Raw genomic sequence first — 16,883 nt, forward strand, 5'->3', positions numbered from 1 at the left:
TGAGATTTTTTTAGTATACATTTGCACACGTGTGTACTTCCATCAGGGTTCACTCCAGAATCATTTATGGTTTAAGTATAGAATAAAAGAAGGAGTAGTACAGAACTTTGGGGAACATCAACGAGTCAAATATCAAAGTTATAGCTGTAGCACATGTTAAGTTACATTACATCTATAATGTAAGACACTTATTTATTAATAGGCATCTACTTGAGTTTTAAACTGAAGTTTTTAAAAACTAGGACTCACAGATCTGTTTCTTGTCCAGGATATCATTCATAGCCCTCACTGCAACAGTAAATATGCTAATTCAAAACTGATCATTCAGAATCTATCAAAAAAGCACAAAGACTGAAGCTGTCATGTATGAATTCTTTACTGAGCAACTATAAAAATGATGTTGACATGGTTAATGATGACATCTCTTGAACAGATAGGAGACATACTGAAGGAACACTGAGTGCTGATGAACTGCTCATAAAAATGAGTCAACAGAGCAGAATGTATCTGAAACTCCAAACATATCATTTATAGGTTGAAGCTTTCTTTAAATTCGTCATCACTCCAGCGAAACTCTTTCCACTTGAAAGTCCAACCAGAGATTGGCTCAGTAAATGTATTGGCTTCTACATTCAGTGAACCAGTGTGCATGATACCACAAATAACAGTTGTTTTGTCTGTTAGCAGGTCCATTTTTCATCTGACTGAACCATAAGACTAAACCAGTCAAGTCCAATAAGCTGTTGATCTGTTCAACAAATGAATGCTTTTCACCTGAGTTATTTTTGTAACTATGTCTAAGGCGCCAGACAGGATCAGCAGTTTCTTTCTAGTTTGATTCTTTTATTTGTCTTTTGGTTTTACAAAGTGTGGACAACTTCCAAGAAGCAAAGCACAGCGGACCCTGTGGATAATTGACTGGACTCAGGGGTGAAATCTTAATTGAAAGACATCATCCCTAAGCTCCCCTTGCTGATTTGGCATCTGGTATGCATTCACTTCGACACTTTACAATTAAATGTGTGCAGCTTTGGGAGCTCTAATTATGCTATCTTGAATTCAGCTTGGAACAAAAAACATTCATCACTGCTCACAGGTATAATTTCACTTAATTATTGTGTTCTGTTGGAAGCAGAAAAAACTACTTAAAATGACTGTGTAATGAAAACACAGAAATTAAACTGGAATTGCATTTATTTATATTTGGCTACTTGAATGGCTTAAACCACACTGTCGGAAGGGAACCACGTGGCAGTAATGAGGGAGGGCCCGTACATATCTTTAAAATGCACACGTTTTTTTTCTTTTACCTTTCTTAAAGAAATGCAACAGGCACTTCAACATTCAAACTCACCTCATAGATTTTTTTAAAATCTCCTTTTTTTTTTTAGTTAAACTGTGAATTCATTTAAAATATTTAAAACATTTCAATTTCTACATTTCAGAAATTTATAAAAATATTGTTTGTGTACATGTTTCACTCATTTGCAAATTATCCTCTTTTAGTTTAAACTGTTCAAAGATTAGGTTTGCTTGTAGTTATAATTATCCCATTATTCCATTTAATAATGCCCATTACTGTGCACTGAGGCAATGTAACTTAGCGTGTTGCTCACTTCACCTACTGCAGTCTCCACATGCTGTTGAATAATGAACACTATACATTTTGCCAGATGTGTATTTTTATCAAATGCACATGGACACATTTGGAAATAAAGTGTGACTTTAAGCCCTGAGGCTTGCACAACACAAAACATGATTTTTTATTTAACATCTGGTAGTTATGGCACAGAAAAGCTAATGGAATTGGGAGTCTGGCATGACTGGTATTTGCTGCTCTGCATCAACTACTCTAGTTTCCTGCTTGTTCAGCTCTCTTCTCAAAGCAAAAAAAGTGGTTTGGTGTTAATAGTGGTCTAAACAGTGTAACAGGCCCCTGGGTTGATTGAACCATACCATCTTGGGATTCTTATCCAACATGGTTCTCTTGATTCTCCAACTATAAAACAATTCTCTTCACCCCCTTCCCTCTAACTTTAGCAGCTCTTCTTTTGCCTGTTATCTCTCCATCTTCACACATTCCTGAGTCCAAATCAAACTGTGGGGGTTCAGTGGAGACATTCATCACTGTTGCTTTGCAACAGGAAATGTGTCATATTTGTATTGTGCAGACAGAATTGGCCCCCTCTTCTCTATATCAGCAGTTTCATAAAGTGCTGATCGACAGTACAAGCTGTCAGCAGGTGTACACCAACAATTGAAAGTGCTGTCTGATTTGCATATGTCGCTAAACTTAATCTGAAGACAAAGAATTTTAAAGACATAAAACTTCATAAGTACACTATTGCATCTTTGTGAGATAAATTTTTCTTGATTGTTGCTTACTCCAATGTGATGCATTTTGGTTTTAAATGCTTTACTTCCTAACCCAGTGCAACACAGGCAAGCTCATAAAAAAACAGACATTAGTTGATTTCATAAATACACAAAGCTTATCTTGTCTAGGGCATGTATTTACAACAGTTTATATAATGTCCAGTGAACCTGCCTTAAAACAAGTCACCTTGTAAATTTTGTTGTGCATTGTTTTTCATGACACTGAGTTTGACTTCCTAAACATATTTCAGTTTGGAAGTGTTATTCTTACTTGTAACACAATTGTGTCTTTACAGATGGGGCAGGACCCATCAACAGGTAGGCTACAGGAAAGAAAGATTTCTAACATTTGGTAGATATTGTGATCAACTCCTTGGTAACTGCCCATTATAAAAAAAGTAATTACAATGCTTAAACTTACAGCAAATTAAACCAAAAGTGAAGTTTAGAGCAAAAAATCTTGGCCTCAACTAGATGAAAGCCAATTCTAACTTTATTGCTACACCTTCCAACTTAAAATTACAGACCTTTTTATTTGTTAAAACCCATGAACACTCCTTACATGACAGTTCCACAAAACACTGACTGACAGTGATTGTGCCCCTGTGTTTTTAGCAAAGAAAATAATAGAATAATAGAATAAAATAATAGACTTGGATGTCAAGACTGCATCAAATCTCCTGTTGGAGCAGCTGGTATTTTTGTAGAATTTCACAATCTGTATTAAGGAAATGATTAATTCAATCTTTTTTTCCAAGGAGAACAGAGTGAATACCCATGGTAAAGCAGGTAGATGACGGCATCTTCAACCCTAACCCAAGTAGTGGTTCCTGAAAGGTATTCACTTGCTTTCTTAGATAACAGTCTGTCCAGGGCAACTGTATTCACTGAGGGCAGATGGATGTTAAACCATCACATCAGATGGATGTGATGGTTTAGGTTCTGAACAAGGTCAAGGGTGTCTTCCACAGCACTGGAACTTCCTCCAGACTCAAGCTAAGTTTGAAGAGGTGCTGTGGAATCCTTCATAGCTGCTCTGCACAGGCCCTTCAGGAGCCTGGGGCTGACACCATCTGGACCTGCAGTCTCTCGAGCTGTTTTTACACCTGACTCCTGGTGACATACAGGCTTAAGGGGTACGTAGAAGAGATCTAAGGGTGTGCTGTTGTGAGAGGAGATGTTGGCCAGGCTGATTCTCAATTGAAGTGTAGGCTGAGCTTATGGGTGTGTGCATGTTGCTTGTTCTTAAACTGAACCTGTTGAAAAACATGTTCAGCTAATTTTCTCTGTCCAGATGTCCATCGTTCTGATCACCACCTTAAAGCCTGTGGTCTTTTTCCATTTCTGACCACACATCTCTTAAGTACCTCTGCTGAAACTTGCTTTGCAGCTTTTTCCCTCTACAGCTCCTTGCTAGCTTATCTTATTTTGAAGCTATTTTTGAGCAGTCCTTAATAACTCAATAATTCTCCCACCCTGAAGGCATTTTTTCTTAACGTTCAGCAGCTTTTTTAGGTCATTGGTGACTGGTTTGTTACAGAGGAAGCACCTATCTGTTCATGTGGGGATGAGTTCTTCACACAGCAGTTGAAGTTGTCTGTCACATTAATGTGATGTCCTTGTGGCTCACAGAGTGCATTCAAGTCTGTAGCCAGAAAGCGTCACTACAGATAATCTTCAGCTTCCTGACCATTTTTTTCGAAGTTCATATGGTCAAAGGTTCCCACTGAAAAAGTGGCAAAGTTGAAGGTGAGGAGAACCAGATTGTGGCCTGATTTTGGCAATAGAGGACAGGCACATGATGTTTATGCATTTGGCAGACATGAGCTGTATGATTTACATTTGAATAGAATAAATCCATGTATTTATGGTGGAGCAATTTACAAACTGTTGAAATGTTTGAAGTGTAGCAGAGAGGGAAGAGCAGCTGAAATCAAAATAAATTGCCAGGTATGAATTTAATTGTTGTGTTTGTTGCCTGGACAGCTGAGCTGATGATGTTAGGGACAGTGTTGGCAGTGGCCATTATCAGAATAACACAGGTGAACTTTCTCGGTAGATAATATGGATGTAGATTCAATGACAGTTCAAGGTCCTGGGTATTGATCCTCTCCTTCACAGTGACATGTAAAGAATTATACCATCTGTTGTTGACAAGCACTGCAATACCTCTGCCTTTGTTTTCGTCACTGCTCCTGATTTCTCTGTCTATCCATATTGTCTGAAGGCCAGGTAGAAAGGCATTGCAGTCCAGTACATGCAGATCATGTCTCAGTGAAACACATAACACTGCATTCTTGATATTCATGCTGTCATCATGAAAGCTCTTCCATTTTGTTTGCTAGCAATCTGACATTTCCCATCAGTATCAAAGGATAAGTTAGTTTAAACGTCTTCCACCTATTTTTTGGTCTTGCTCCTGTCCAGCATCCATGGTCTTTCTTCTTCATGTTGTCAGGGATGTGTGGTCTTTTTGGGGTTTAGCTGGCATTTGTTCACATGGTAACTCATCATAACAGATGCGGAAATGTGTCAGAAATATGAGGAAGATCCACACAAACATCATAGGTCCTGAATCCGCACAGAAAAATCTCTCAAAACTCAGTGTTTGGCACAAAAAAACAATTCAGTAGAAATCTCAAAAGATACACACACTATGTTCGAAGCTACTGCAACTTGCAGTCACTGTGGCACATTCTAAAGATAAATATTTACTGAAAAACTATGGCTTGAAACCACTGAAAAATAATACATAAATATACAATAGCAATTCTAACTACTATGCAATCTTGAGTGCAGGAATAACAAAGTAGCACAGGCACATATATAATTCTGTAGCTCAGCACAACACATGTGGGTACAAGATGCATGCAAATCTCAAATGTCAAGGGGACAAGAGATATTAAGTGAACCTTATGCTACAGCAGATGTGCCATACACAAAGTCATAACTGCAGCTCAAGTATATTTAATGGCGCTTTAGATGCAGAGCAGCTGTAATTATGCAAATACATAACAGCCAACCAAGAGTTATTATTCTGGCTGAATTATCAGGCCTTGTAAATTGTTGGCATATACGGACTGTATATGTAGTACACAGAGATGGTACACATCAGTGAATGTGCAACCAGGCTTACTGCTTTTTAAGAGTCGAGCTGCATTGACGACCTTTGCCCACTGTCTACACTAAGCTCTCTTATGAAAAACCTTTGTCCAATTTCTTGATGTCCACTTTTACTGTACACACCATCTGCAAACAGTCATTCACTTATCTACTGTAAAAATGTCATTACTGTCAATATACAGTCATTATACTTAAAGAGTAGGTATGAAATCAAGGAATGCTTAAGTATATTTAGCACTTTTTGCTTGATTATTGTCTCTTTGTTTAGATAATCTGTTTATGCCCCTGACTGATTGCCACCTTTCACAATGCAAAGACAAGAGATACTTAGACTTGTAACAATCAACAGCTTTCTCAGACTGTGTCCGATTACTAATGTCTATCTGGACTAATGTCTGTCTGCACTTTGCATATGTCACAGTACACTCCAGACATACTGCATGACTAAACTGAATAATTCCCTGGCTTTACGACACAGCTTTGATTTCAGCCAGTTTTATTGACATAAAGGAGTGTTGAGAAATGCTATAACACCAATTCTTAATGTCATATTGAAAAACAACAGATTAGATTAAATTCTACTGACACCTATACCTTTGTGTCTTCTCAAAACAGCTACAGTCATTGTTGGGTCTCAAGCATATTTTCATAAATAACTATTACACTTTTTTAATGAGGAAAGAGGCATGATCTCACCAGGCCACACTCTGACCTGCCTTGCGAGGCCATGGTTAACCTCCACTAGAGAGGATAGGTTTCTCTGTGTGTCCTGTCTGTTTGACCTATGCTTAACTGCTTCATAACTGACATTTCAGTTTAATCAAACTGCAATGTCTGCAGAAAGTGCCCAAAGATGGTTCCTGGTTGTTGGATTGGATGGCAGAGTTCCTGGAAATAAATCACTCTTATACCTCAAAATGAAGAAGGGAATGAATTGGGCCACAGTCCGTCTACAATGGACTGAAGATGACTGGAAGTGTGTCTTATGGACAGACTGTTAGAATTAACAACTAAAATTGTTGAGTTATGTGCACCATTGAAAAGACAAACGCAAAGAATTTCTCATTTTGTCACTATTGTGAAGCTTGGACTTGGATTAGTTATCATTTGGGTGAGTTTTGCTGAAGGCAGTTTTGTGGTCTTTAAACAGTTCAAGGCAAATTAAACCAATAAGAATATATTGTAGTGTCATTGTAAAGTTTCAGAAATTTGTTTGAGTGGGACAAATGTCATCATGCAGCAAGACAATTACCCCACAGCACAAATCTGGGCTGTACAAATATAGTTGGAGAAGAAAGCCAGATGGAGGGTTGTTAGTCATGTAAAGGCCACCTCCGTCACATGATATGGACTCATGAGAGGTCCTGCTTACATTTGGGCCAACACAGGACAACATACAGTATATACAGATATTCACAAACAGATATTTAGGTTAGGATTTTGTCTTTGTAGATTTGTTTTGGAGTTTGGAAAAGTGTTTCAGAGTTTGTAAAAGTGTTTTGCACTTACCATGGTTGGTTCATATGTAAGATGTAGCTAGTAGCCACAGAATGGTAGGATTAAGGATTTTGAGATCGGAGCTACGGATGCCTTTTTTTAAAGAAAAGTTTGATCCTCTCACCATTTGTCCTTCATTTTGAATGCCTCAAGCAAAATCGTAAATGTATAATTCTGTTAATCTGTCTGTTAGAAGAATTATGTAAAAACCAGCAGCCTAATTTTATCAATCCTGGTGAAGGAATGGAGCATAGGCAGAGGAAGAACCTTTTACACTTGGAGAAAATGGGGATTAATGTCTTAATGTCAAAAATGGAAATTGCAGTCTAGTCTCATAGCAGTATGTAAAACGGTCATGAAAAGTTAACCATTTACTTCAGATTTGGAACCAAAATGTCAATACAAAATAATTGTATAGGGCATTTCATGTTACTGTCGTGAAAGTAGTACTTATAGTTTTAGCAGGTGTAGAAGGTGCTACAGTATGTGAAGGTTCTGTCCAGTTGAAGAGGGGAGTTCATCTCGTAAACCACACCAGCTTTTTAAAACGTTTTAAATATTTGTTTTTGTGCTCATTTCACACTTGTTTATCAGATCAGCCTGCTTGGTTACTAGGTTGAGAAGTCCCACCCAGAAAGTGATGGCAACCCCATCCCTCCTGTGAAAAGGTCAGGGATTCACGTCAGAGAGTTGGATCTCTCCTAGAATGTGATCTTCGTGAGCCCCTCTTGTCTACTTTAAATGTGTTCAGTAAATCATCATAAATCAAGTGTTTTCTTTACAATGTATATGTAATATAATTTGCATCATATTCCTCTGCTGTGTTCCTTTATAACATTAAATAATTTAGAAATACCAGAATTTAAGAAAATTCTTATTCTAAAATCTGTTTTTCTTTCCACTCACCATAGCCAGAGGGATGATGGCCTGAATATCGCGCTGCACTACTGTCAGCTCCGTCACAACCTTTTCAGAATCAGGCGGTGGGTTCTGTCCCTTGTAGTCAATGTTCCAGTTGATTCTTCTGGTCACCGAGAGGCTGGTGAAGTTCTCCATTTCAAAATCCAACTGCATCACCTCGACATTTCCCAAGAAATCCCTGCCAGTCCATTAACACAAACAACAAAACAGAGCCAGAATGAAAAGTAAAAAATCTGCTCCAGCAACATATTTATGAAAAACATGGCAGACTATAAGAATACTTTACAGTAATGCATTCATTTGTGGAAAAAGAATAGTTGACTAGGTCCATTTTAAATATTAAGCATGCCATTTAGTGAACTGTCAACACTCTTGAGTTTTCCTCAAGTTACCCTTGAGATGAAAAGAGGAATAATGTATTCATAAACGCCTCAACATATGAAGCACTGCAGTGGAAAAACTTCAGAGCAGATTGGATACATGTCAGTGGCACATTTTCAGTTTCTTCCTCATTCAAAGTGATGTTCACATATCTGAAAGCTGGTCTTTTTGTGGAACTTAAATTACAGTGACTCTACTTGCATATTATTATATACTGTATAGTCTGTGCACCATAAACATCTTATTTTGTTAATAAAAGCATAGATGATCTGCACAGACCTTTAACATAGTTTTAAAACTGAGTATTGCAGTTTGAACAAACATCCACAAAGCTATCCAGTCAAAAATAAAATCTAGGCTCTTGGTCTTGGTGTCTGCTGTAGTGAAATTACTGTTATGCATTCAGTAAAGCTCACAGAAGTTGTCAGACACATTTAGTGAGGACATGTATTGTAACTGTCTACTCAGTCAGCAGTAGTATAAACAACTTCTTCAGTTTGATCTCAGACTTCCAGGCAGATACAAGGCTGCTGATGTGGTTGTCAGACTGTAAAGGTCACAGTGTAGAGTTAGGGCTCTCTTCCCTTCTGAAAATGCAACCTTTTACTAATAGAATTTTGACTGACTGATCAGAGATTTATGAAAAAGAAAGGAGTTATGATACTTTTTATCGTCAACACAAAAACTATCAACAGAAAATGCAATGGCAGTTTCAGTTCAAAAGGTGAAGAACAAGAGCAGCAATACTCCAAACCTGCAATTGAAAGTTTAGTGCCATTATTGTTTCATAAACTTTCTTTGTCAAATCAAAAAAGTTTTTCCAATAAAAGGTTAAAACATTATTCAAAGATAATTTTGTCCTGTACCCGTTTCCCTATATACACATAGCTTTCATGTTGTAACCTGAAATCAACATGAACATCTAAATATGTGCTGATGCATGATGACACTGACGCTCTCTATGTGACCTTTACAAAGCACATTAGGAGGTAAAAGCACATGGTTTTGGGTAGAATGAATGTACATGTGTGGTTAGATGTTGAAAATACATGAACACATAGAAAAGTGCTTTGTTGTGGGTTGCACATTCATACATTTATTGGTAAAGAATCTCGTGCGGCGCTGATGCCGCCTCGTACTACACAAGAGCCACGAGCTATGTTGCCATCTCAGTTTTTATCTCCCGTTTGTGACACTGCTACATTTTGGACATGTGGACTATTACACTTTGAGATTGGGCTGCTTGTCACTGCTGTTTGTACAGCTGTGAGCAAAGTTACAGCCATTTTACTCTTAAGATAAGATATTATTTGAGCCATTAGCAGCCAGTGCAATGGAGATTTCCCTATTTTTTCAAGGTTTTGTTACGTTCATGAAACGTCATTAATTATTCAAATGTGGACTCAAAGCACTGGACAGAATGCACACATTTGAAATATTCAAACAAAATATTTATTTGTTATAAACCTAACCATCAACCTCAACTTTTTGCATGACTTCTGTTTCAACTGGTTAGGTTTTGAGTTAGGTGGGGGACTGAACTTTAAATTTAGAAAGAAGTCACATTGCCTTTATCAAAATTTTGTCATATATAAATGTACTTTGTAAGTGATCTGGCAGGATGATTCTGTTGATGTAACAGATAAATCTTCTTGTGAGCCGTGATGATTAATTCGTGCTTTATACATGAAAAAAGCAAATGTGACCTTTTTATATATTAATCTTTTAATGTTTCCAGCATGAGCCTGCTGAGAGGTGACAGTTTTCTAATGGCCTCCCTGCTCACTTTGTTGAGATTGTCAAATACCATTAATTAGTCAGTGATTGTCTTTAAATGAAAATACCTTCTTGTCAATAAACAATCACTGCTCCTGAACATGGCAGGCAAGCCTGATTTTCTGTTTTAGGGTCTCTGCAAGGAGGTAGAACATTTTGTTGTGCCTCTCACTTTCAAATAACTGGAATTGGATAGGGTGATTTTCTTGTAGCTTCTGGTAGGCATCCTGATTGCTCTCATAGCTGCGCACATCAAGCATTTGACTTTTGTCTCATTTGCTCCTCCTGCAGACAAAAGATGGTTTTCCTTAATTCTTGGTTTTACTGTTGGAAACATGCCAGTGACTGAGGAGCGATAAGAGCCAACCTGTTGGGAAATTCCTACATGGTGGTGTTGTAATCCTCAGGTTCAACAAGCCTGACATTTAACTGTCACACTGGTGGCGAAGGGGCAAATTAATTCTCTCTCCACCTATGACGAGAGCCGGCCTGCCCAAACCTCACCTTCAGCTGAGAGTGAAGCGTTCGCTGTCTCTTCACAAAAGCAGAAACCCACCCCTGCATTCAGCCTGAGAGGCTTTTAATGAAAGCCAGATCAAACTCTTGTGTGATCCCCCCCCACTAAAGGTTCCTCTTGGGAACATTGTGATGAGATCTCTGCTTATTTGTTTCAACATCACTCACTGAAAACAAACACTCCTGTCTCTCTGTGTCACACTAAAGCTGTCATCAATATGGCCCACTGGAGTGAGCGCAGGTACAGCCGCTCAATACAGTGCTGACAACCACCACGCTGGGACTGAGGGAAGGAAAATTATGTTGACAATTCTACGATTTTGGGTTGGAGGACGTGCTTTTTTTTAAGTGACTTGTACAAGTAAATTGTAGCATTATCAACCTAAGTAGATGGTACATGTCTCTTCTGCTTTACACTGAATTCAAGGATCTACAGCAAAATTTGACTTCTCAACATGATTTTTAAGATTTGAATGAAATGAAAAGATTTCAGGCAGTATGACCTGGAATATTTTTATCAAAATCCTGATAGATTCTTGAGGTTATTATTTAGCTTTAGGATATCTGTTTCCTAACATTGCCCATATGTGCACAGTGACCAGATGGAATTAGCCTTTTTAGGTCATGGTTTCTGCTATTTAAATCTTGGTCAACACATGAGGCATACTAGATAATAATCATAATAATGATGATGATAAATCAATCTTAATAGTTGTTCCTTAAAATGACAATTATTATCTGCTGCAGCCCACTGTTTTACTATTTTTTGGAACATCTGGTATCACAGTAATATATCTGACTAATTATTTTGATGAAAAGGTCATCCTACAGCATGTTTGCTACTTAATCTCTCGTGTCCAGGTCCTATGATTTCAAAGAAAAAGAGAAAATAAATTACTCTTAAATCATCATTCAAAAGCAAAGAGAGAGAAAAAAAAAATCACAACAAACCACCTGCACCTTTCATTTAATTATATGTTATTATACAGGTCAGATTTATTAACAACTGTTTTAAAGACAGTATTAATGATGGGCAAACGAGATGTTAACCTTAAAAAGCAGTGAGTCATCAAAAATTAAAAGAGCGATTCTAAATCAAAAAGCTCCAGAAAGCCTGGTCTTGTTTCCACAAAGTATGTATTGAAGATGTACTGTGTGTATAGGACAAAGTGTAAATTTTAAAAGCTGGGCTTAGGGATTTTTCAGAGCTTGGAGGGATTTCATTCTTTGATCAGAGGTCTGTTTGAACTGATTAACAAGGAGAGTTCAAGGGATCAAAGCACTGCAGGGCTACAACAGAAGAGGAATAAAAATGGTGAACAAAGAGGTGAAAATGATACATGTTTAAGTGTGGGGTTAGAGCTCTAAGACATTATGTTCTCATTTACAGGCTCATAATCTTGTTTGGTGTACATGATATTGACATCTTTACTGAAGAAAGAAAAAAAAAACTAAAGGAAAAACAAGAAACGTAAGTTGGAATAAACAGGAATAAAAAATGGATGGATGGATAGAAGAATAAAAAGCTCCTCTTTATTAACCTCCTCCTAAAACACCCATCTCCTGGTATGTTAGTTGATTAGTGGAATTCAAGACATATGCTTATTCTTTCAGGTGTGCCAAATCGGCTATGAGGCAGACACATTGTAACAATTCAGAGATTAAAAAAAAGAAAATCAAAGAAAAAACTAGATGATAGAACCATTTTAGGTTTAATTGTAATTGTAACAAATTGTAACAAATTGTAACAAAATAGCTCATGTTTGTGTGAGCCATTACATAGACCAATGTGTGCCATGTAGAAGATTTACATACTGGAACTACTTCCTAATATACTTTCTTTATTTCTTCCATGAAAAAGATGAAATGCAAAAATACACCAATAATATATATATATATATATATCAGCATATAGGTGCTTAAAAATTAATAGAAGAAAGAAATAATATGCTGCTACCACCACACGCTCTTTCTTATGCCTACAATATTTACAAAGTATAATGTGAACTGTATTTATATCATACCTCTTGAAGCCCTCAGTTTCATTAACTGTGTTACACAACTTCTTGTGCTTGTGCGTTACAAGGCCTGCAAAACTTCATAAGATGATGTTGGACCACATGAACTTTTTCATAATAACTATGACAGAGGTACACCTTTTTTTAGCGAGCACCACAGACCCCAAGAACTACTTGATCTGAAAGGGCCTTAAATTTCTGGACTTGGACTGCTTGAAATGCCATCCAAATCCTTCTGCTTTCCTCAGTTTACAATTGTAGTTTTGCAAACAAAAGGCCCAGTTTTGTCCTAGTGCAAGTGAGTAGCTAAATATTGTTGTGAACGCAACGCACTAAGGACGCTTTGCGGACACACGCAATTTCAAATAATTCAACCACAATCTGATGAGGTCTTGGGCTCTTATGGGCATATTATTATAAAAGTGTGAACACAAATTTGTGCTGGGCCACACTGGAGAACAACAGTAGATTTGAAAATCGACCAGAAAGGGTCCAGACTAATTTGCATTTACTTGTATGTCTGGTTATGCCTGGCTGATTTAATTGGTGTTGCTTCTTTAATTTTGGGGAAAAACATCAAAATAAAAAACTGCAGCATGTGCTACATGTGTTTGACATGAGTCATGTCAGGGGAGGAGTTGGTATGATGTGTTGCTGAGTATAACTACGCTGAAACAGCCCAAAAATGTATTACAGGCAGTAAAAGTAACTTTTTTTGTCAAAAGCTTGATAGTATCTGACTTCTAGCAGAGATTCACTCATACAGAACTCTGCAACATCACAAGTATGCAAAAAAAAAAATCAACAAACATTTACAATAAATGCAACTCAGTGGACCTACCGATGCACTGTTTGCCTCTGACTCTGTGATGTTCGCTTTGAGTTCCTTTACAGAACTGATTATTGAGACTTGAGTTTTTCAGTGCACAAGTGTGGAACGTTTTCAGACCCATGTGTGAACATACATGGCAAGAGCTGTAATCATCTCACCCAGGACACACAGTAATATTGCACCTGAACAGCTTTAAAAAATCCAAATCACAATTGAAATGCCTGAAACAGACAGGAACTAAGATTGAGTAGTTCAGCTATGTTTATAAGTTAAATTTTTTTAAATTAAAATGAAAAATTGATGTGATTTACATTACGGTAAATAAATCTATTTTATTAGACCTCAACCCTTTAAGAGCAGATATTCTACCAAAAAGTTATGAAGACATTACTTTGAAAAAAAAAATCCATACTCTTTTTCTGTGTCTTTTAGCTTTGTTTTCCAAAAATCCTATTAAATCATTAATTTTTCTGTTGTCTTCACTGTGGCATTAATCTTTTCAGGATTATTGTTTATTCCAAGGTGACTGACTGTAATCAGTAATGCACTGGTTCACGCATTTGCCTCTGTAAGAATAGGACTACTGCAGATGGAGGATTACAGGGAAAAAAGTATGTTGAAAAAAGTCTAAATGTTCTAAAGTTTAATTCAATGAAGAGAGAATCTAAGGACAAGGAGAGAACGATAAAGAGAGGAGGATGATGAAGAGATCAGCAACACACCCAGAAGGGGAAACTTAATTTCCTCAATCTTTCCTCAATTTTAAGTGAGCAGAACTAGATGTTCAAACTTAATCAGAAGGCTGATGTATTCATCAGTGAGATGCAAAATTATGCCGATGTGTGTCTGTTTGGACGGTTTAAAGGGACTCTGGCTTGATGTATGAATTTTGGGAGGTGAGGGATGGAGAGGGGACTAAAGTCAGTGGCACAAACAGACATATGAGAACAATTACTGAAGTTACAAACCATATTAAAATTGTACTTACTACTTAATTTAATGGGGTGATTAGGCAGAAGACTGTTTTGACAATTTATGTATTTGGCTCATTACAGGAAAGTCTTTGAGCATTATGCTGATCCATGTTTATTTAAAATCTGAAAGGGAAATTTCCTTCAGCATCCAGCTAATCCCTTCAAAAACATAAAGCAAAGAAGAAAATGATCAAATAGGAAGACACAGGGAATTAAATGGTTGAAGTTCAATGGATAACCAAGACAAACAGTAGTCATTCTGAACCTTAAAAACACATGTAACACAGTTCTTCATTTCAATGTTTCTTTTCCCGAAATGAAAGAAGTAACATCAATTTAATCAGTCAGGCATCACCAGACAGACGAGCAAATGCAAATTAGTCTGGAACCTTTCTGGTCGATTTTCAAACATACAGCACATAGAAGAAAAAGGCACAGCCAGAAGAGAGCTGGAGACTGATACTGGAAACCTGGCTCATATGAACTAAACTGAATGATCCCAAAAAGAAAAGTATAGTGTTGCAGTACACAAAAAATATTAGACAATAATCAGAAGCTATTATTGGACAAAGTGGCCCTTTGAACTTATCATCTACATAATTCTGAGGTTATTTTCTTAAAGAACTACCAACACACCGATCAAAAGAACTGATTGATGACACAACTGTATTCAATGAGACAAGTTGGGTGGGAATGGGAATCTGCGTGAGAGAGAGAGATGTTTTGGAGCCAGCAGCAAACACGACTGGTAAGGCAATAAATTGATGTAGTCTAAAAAGCTTCAAGACTCAAGTGGTAAAACTTCAGCCAACAAAGTGAGTGATGCAGCACTGAACAGCATGCCTCAACAGCATGCCTCTGAGTGATCTAAACAAATCAAAGTTCACCCAGACCCAAGTGAAACATGAGCTCTTACATTTATCTTGTTCGCAAGCTGCAAATTTCTTTGGTTGTTTGTTTTATCAATTTTTCAGATTTTTATGTCACTCATGGACAGTTTGGAGGATATTTAAGCTTGGTATACAAAATACTATATATAACTCATTCTTCAACTGAACAGTTATGTGTTGCTGGCATCCAAATTGGCTCTTCTGACTGTTCCAATGTTGTCTTTACTGACACCTCTATGGAACATATTTCTGACTTTGTCAAAGAGGAAAGGACACGCATGTGAATGAAAGGTTAAATAGAAATTGCCCCCTTCTATAGCAATTTCATTCCATTTGTTTTTACAAAAACAGCCATTAATAGTTGGAAAGATTTTATGAATTTTGTTGTGACCATAGGATAAAAGAAATAAATGAAAGCTTTTCACCAGTCACTCCCTTATACTTCAGAAACATATATATATATATATATATACTGATGTTAAACTTTCTTGAACACTGTGCTTTTTTGGTATAAACTCATGCAACCTTTCCAACAACAACCGAAAAAATACAAAAACTGTAATCCAATTTCACAACATTTTCCACATGGAAATCCCATGCCCATTGTATAAAAGAATTTCAGGCTTATGTTCAATCAATTTGATGGGAATGAAGCATCGAAACATGAAATCTTCCATGACTTTAGATGCCCATTGTTTGCTTTAGGGTGGCCAAAGAATTTACTTGGTTTTTGACAAAATGCAGCCTGACAGTCTGTCCATGCCTGACCCCCAACTGGACATTTCTCAAATGTTGACAGGGTGGCAAAGATTACACGACATGGGTCACTAAATATGGCAGGAAAGGCTGCCACTAAGGTGTGAAGGAGCATACGACAGAGACATTTTGGGCTTCTTTCTCAGGTTAGGTCAAGTCTTTGTTATCTTCTTTGCACTTCTCCAACCCAACCTTAATGGTGTCCATAGGGATGCCAATATGTGAACCAACAGTTGCCAATGTCTCCAGCTAAACTCCTTGTGCTCTGGCTCCTGATGAATTGAATGCATCACATATTGTGATTTATGATTGCAAATATTTAGCTGCTTCCCCTCTGTGACTTTAGCCCAGAGACAGGGCAGACTGCTCTTTTAAAAACCCATGAGCAAAATCTCATGGATTTTCTCAGTGTTAATGTACAAGCACCTGCTAACAGGGTCTGTTCACTAAGCTTTTTTCATACATATTGCTGCTATGTAATTCAAGATGAGCTATTATTTTTTTTCTGAAAGGGTATAATGTGTCACTTTGAATATTTTGTGTTTTCTATCTAAATAAAATATTGGTTTATGAGATTTGCAAATCATCGCATTCTGTTTTTATTTACACTTTACACTGAACCCAAACCCTTTTAGGAGTTGGGGTTAGGCTTACTACCTCAGAATGGATAATATATGGCGACTTTAAAACACAGCCTTGCACCCACTTGTAAGAGCAATTCTCAGCTGTGGGTTAAACAACCACAACATTACATCTGCGCCAAAGTCCTGCAAACACTTGGACACTTCCTTCTACTGAAGGAAGAAATCGTTTGTGTGCATAT

The 16,883-nt window shown here is 37.3% G+C and overlaps 1 protein-coding gene across 2 annotated transcripts in view; it reads right to left on the bottom strand.

Moving 5' to 3' along the window:
* Positions 1–16,883, bottom strand: part of tmem132e (transmembrane protein 132E) — a 394,285-nt gene that overhangs the window by 55,073 nt on the left and 322,329 nt on the right. For both annotated transcript variants that reach the window (XM_072374892.1, XM_072374891.1), the window contains exon 4: positions 7,903–8,095. In XM_072374892.1, coding sequence (XP_072230993.1) covers positions 7,903–8,095 — 193 coding nt within the window. The remainder of the gene's footprint in view (positions 1–7,902; positions 8,096–16,883) is intronic.

This window comes from Leuresthes tenuis, unplaced genomic scaffold (assembly GCF_036924035.1).
Source record: "Leuresthes tenuis unplaced genomic scaffold, fLeuTen1.0.hap1 SCAF_21, whole genome shotgun sequence".
Taxonomy (NCBI): Eukaryota; Metazoa; Chordata; class Actinopteri; order Atheriniformes; family Atherinopsidae; genus Leuresthes; species Leuresthes tenuis.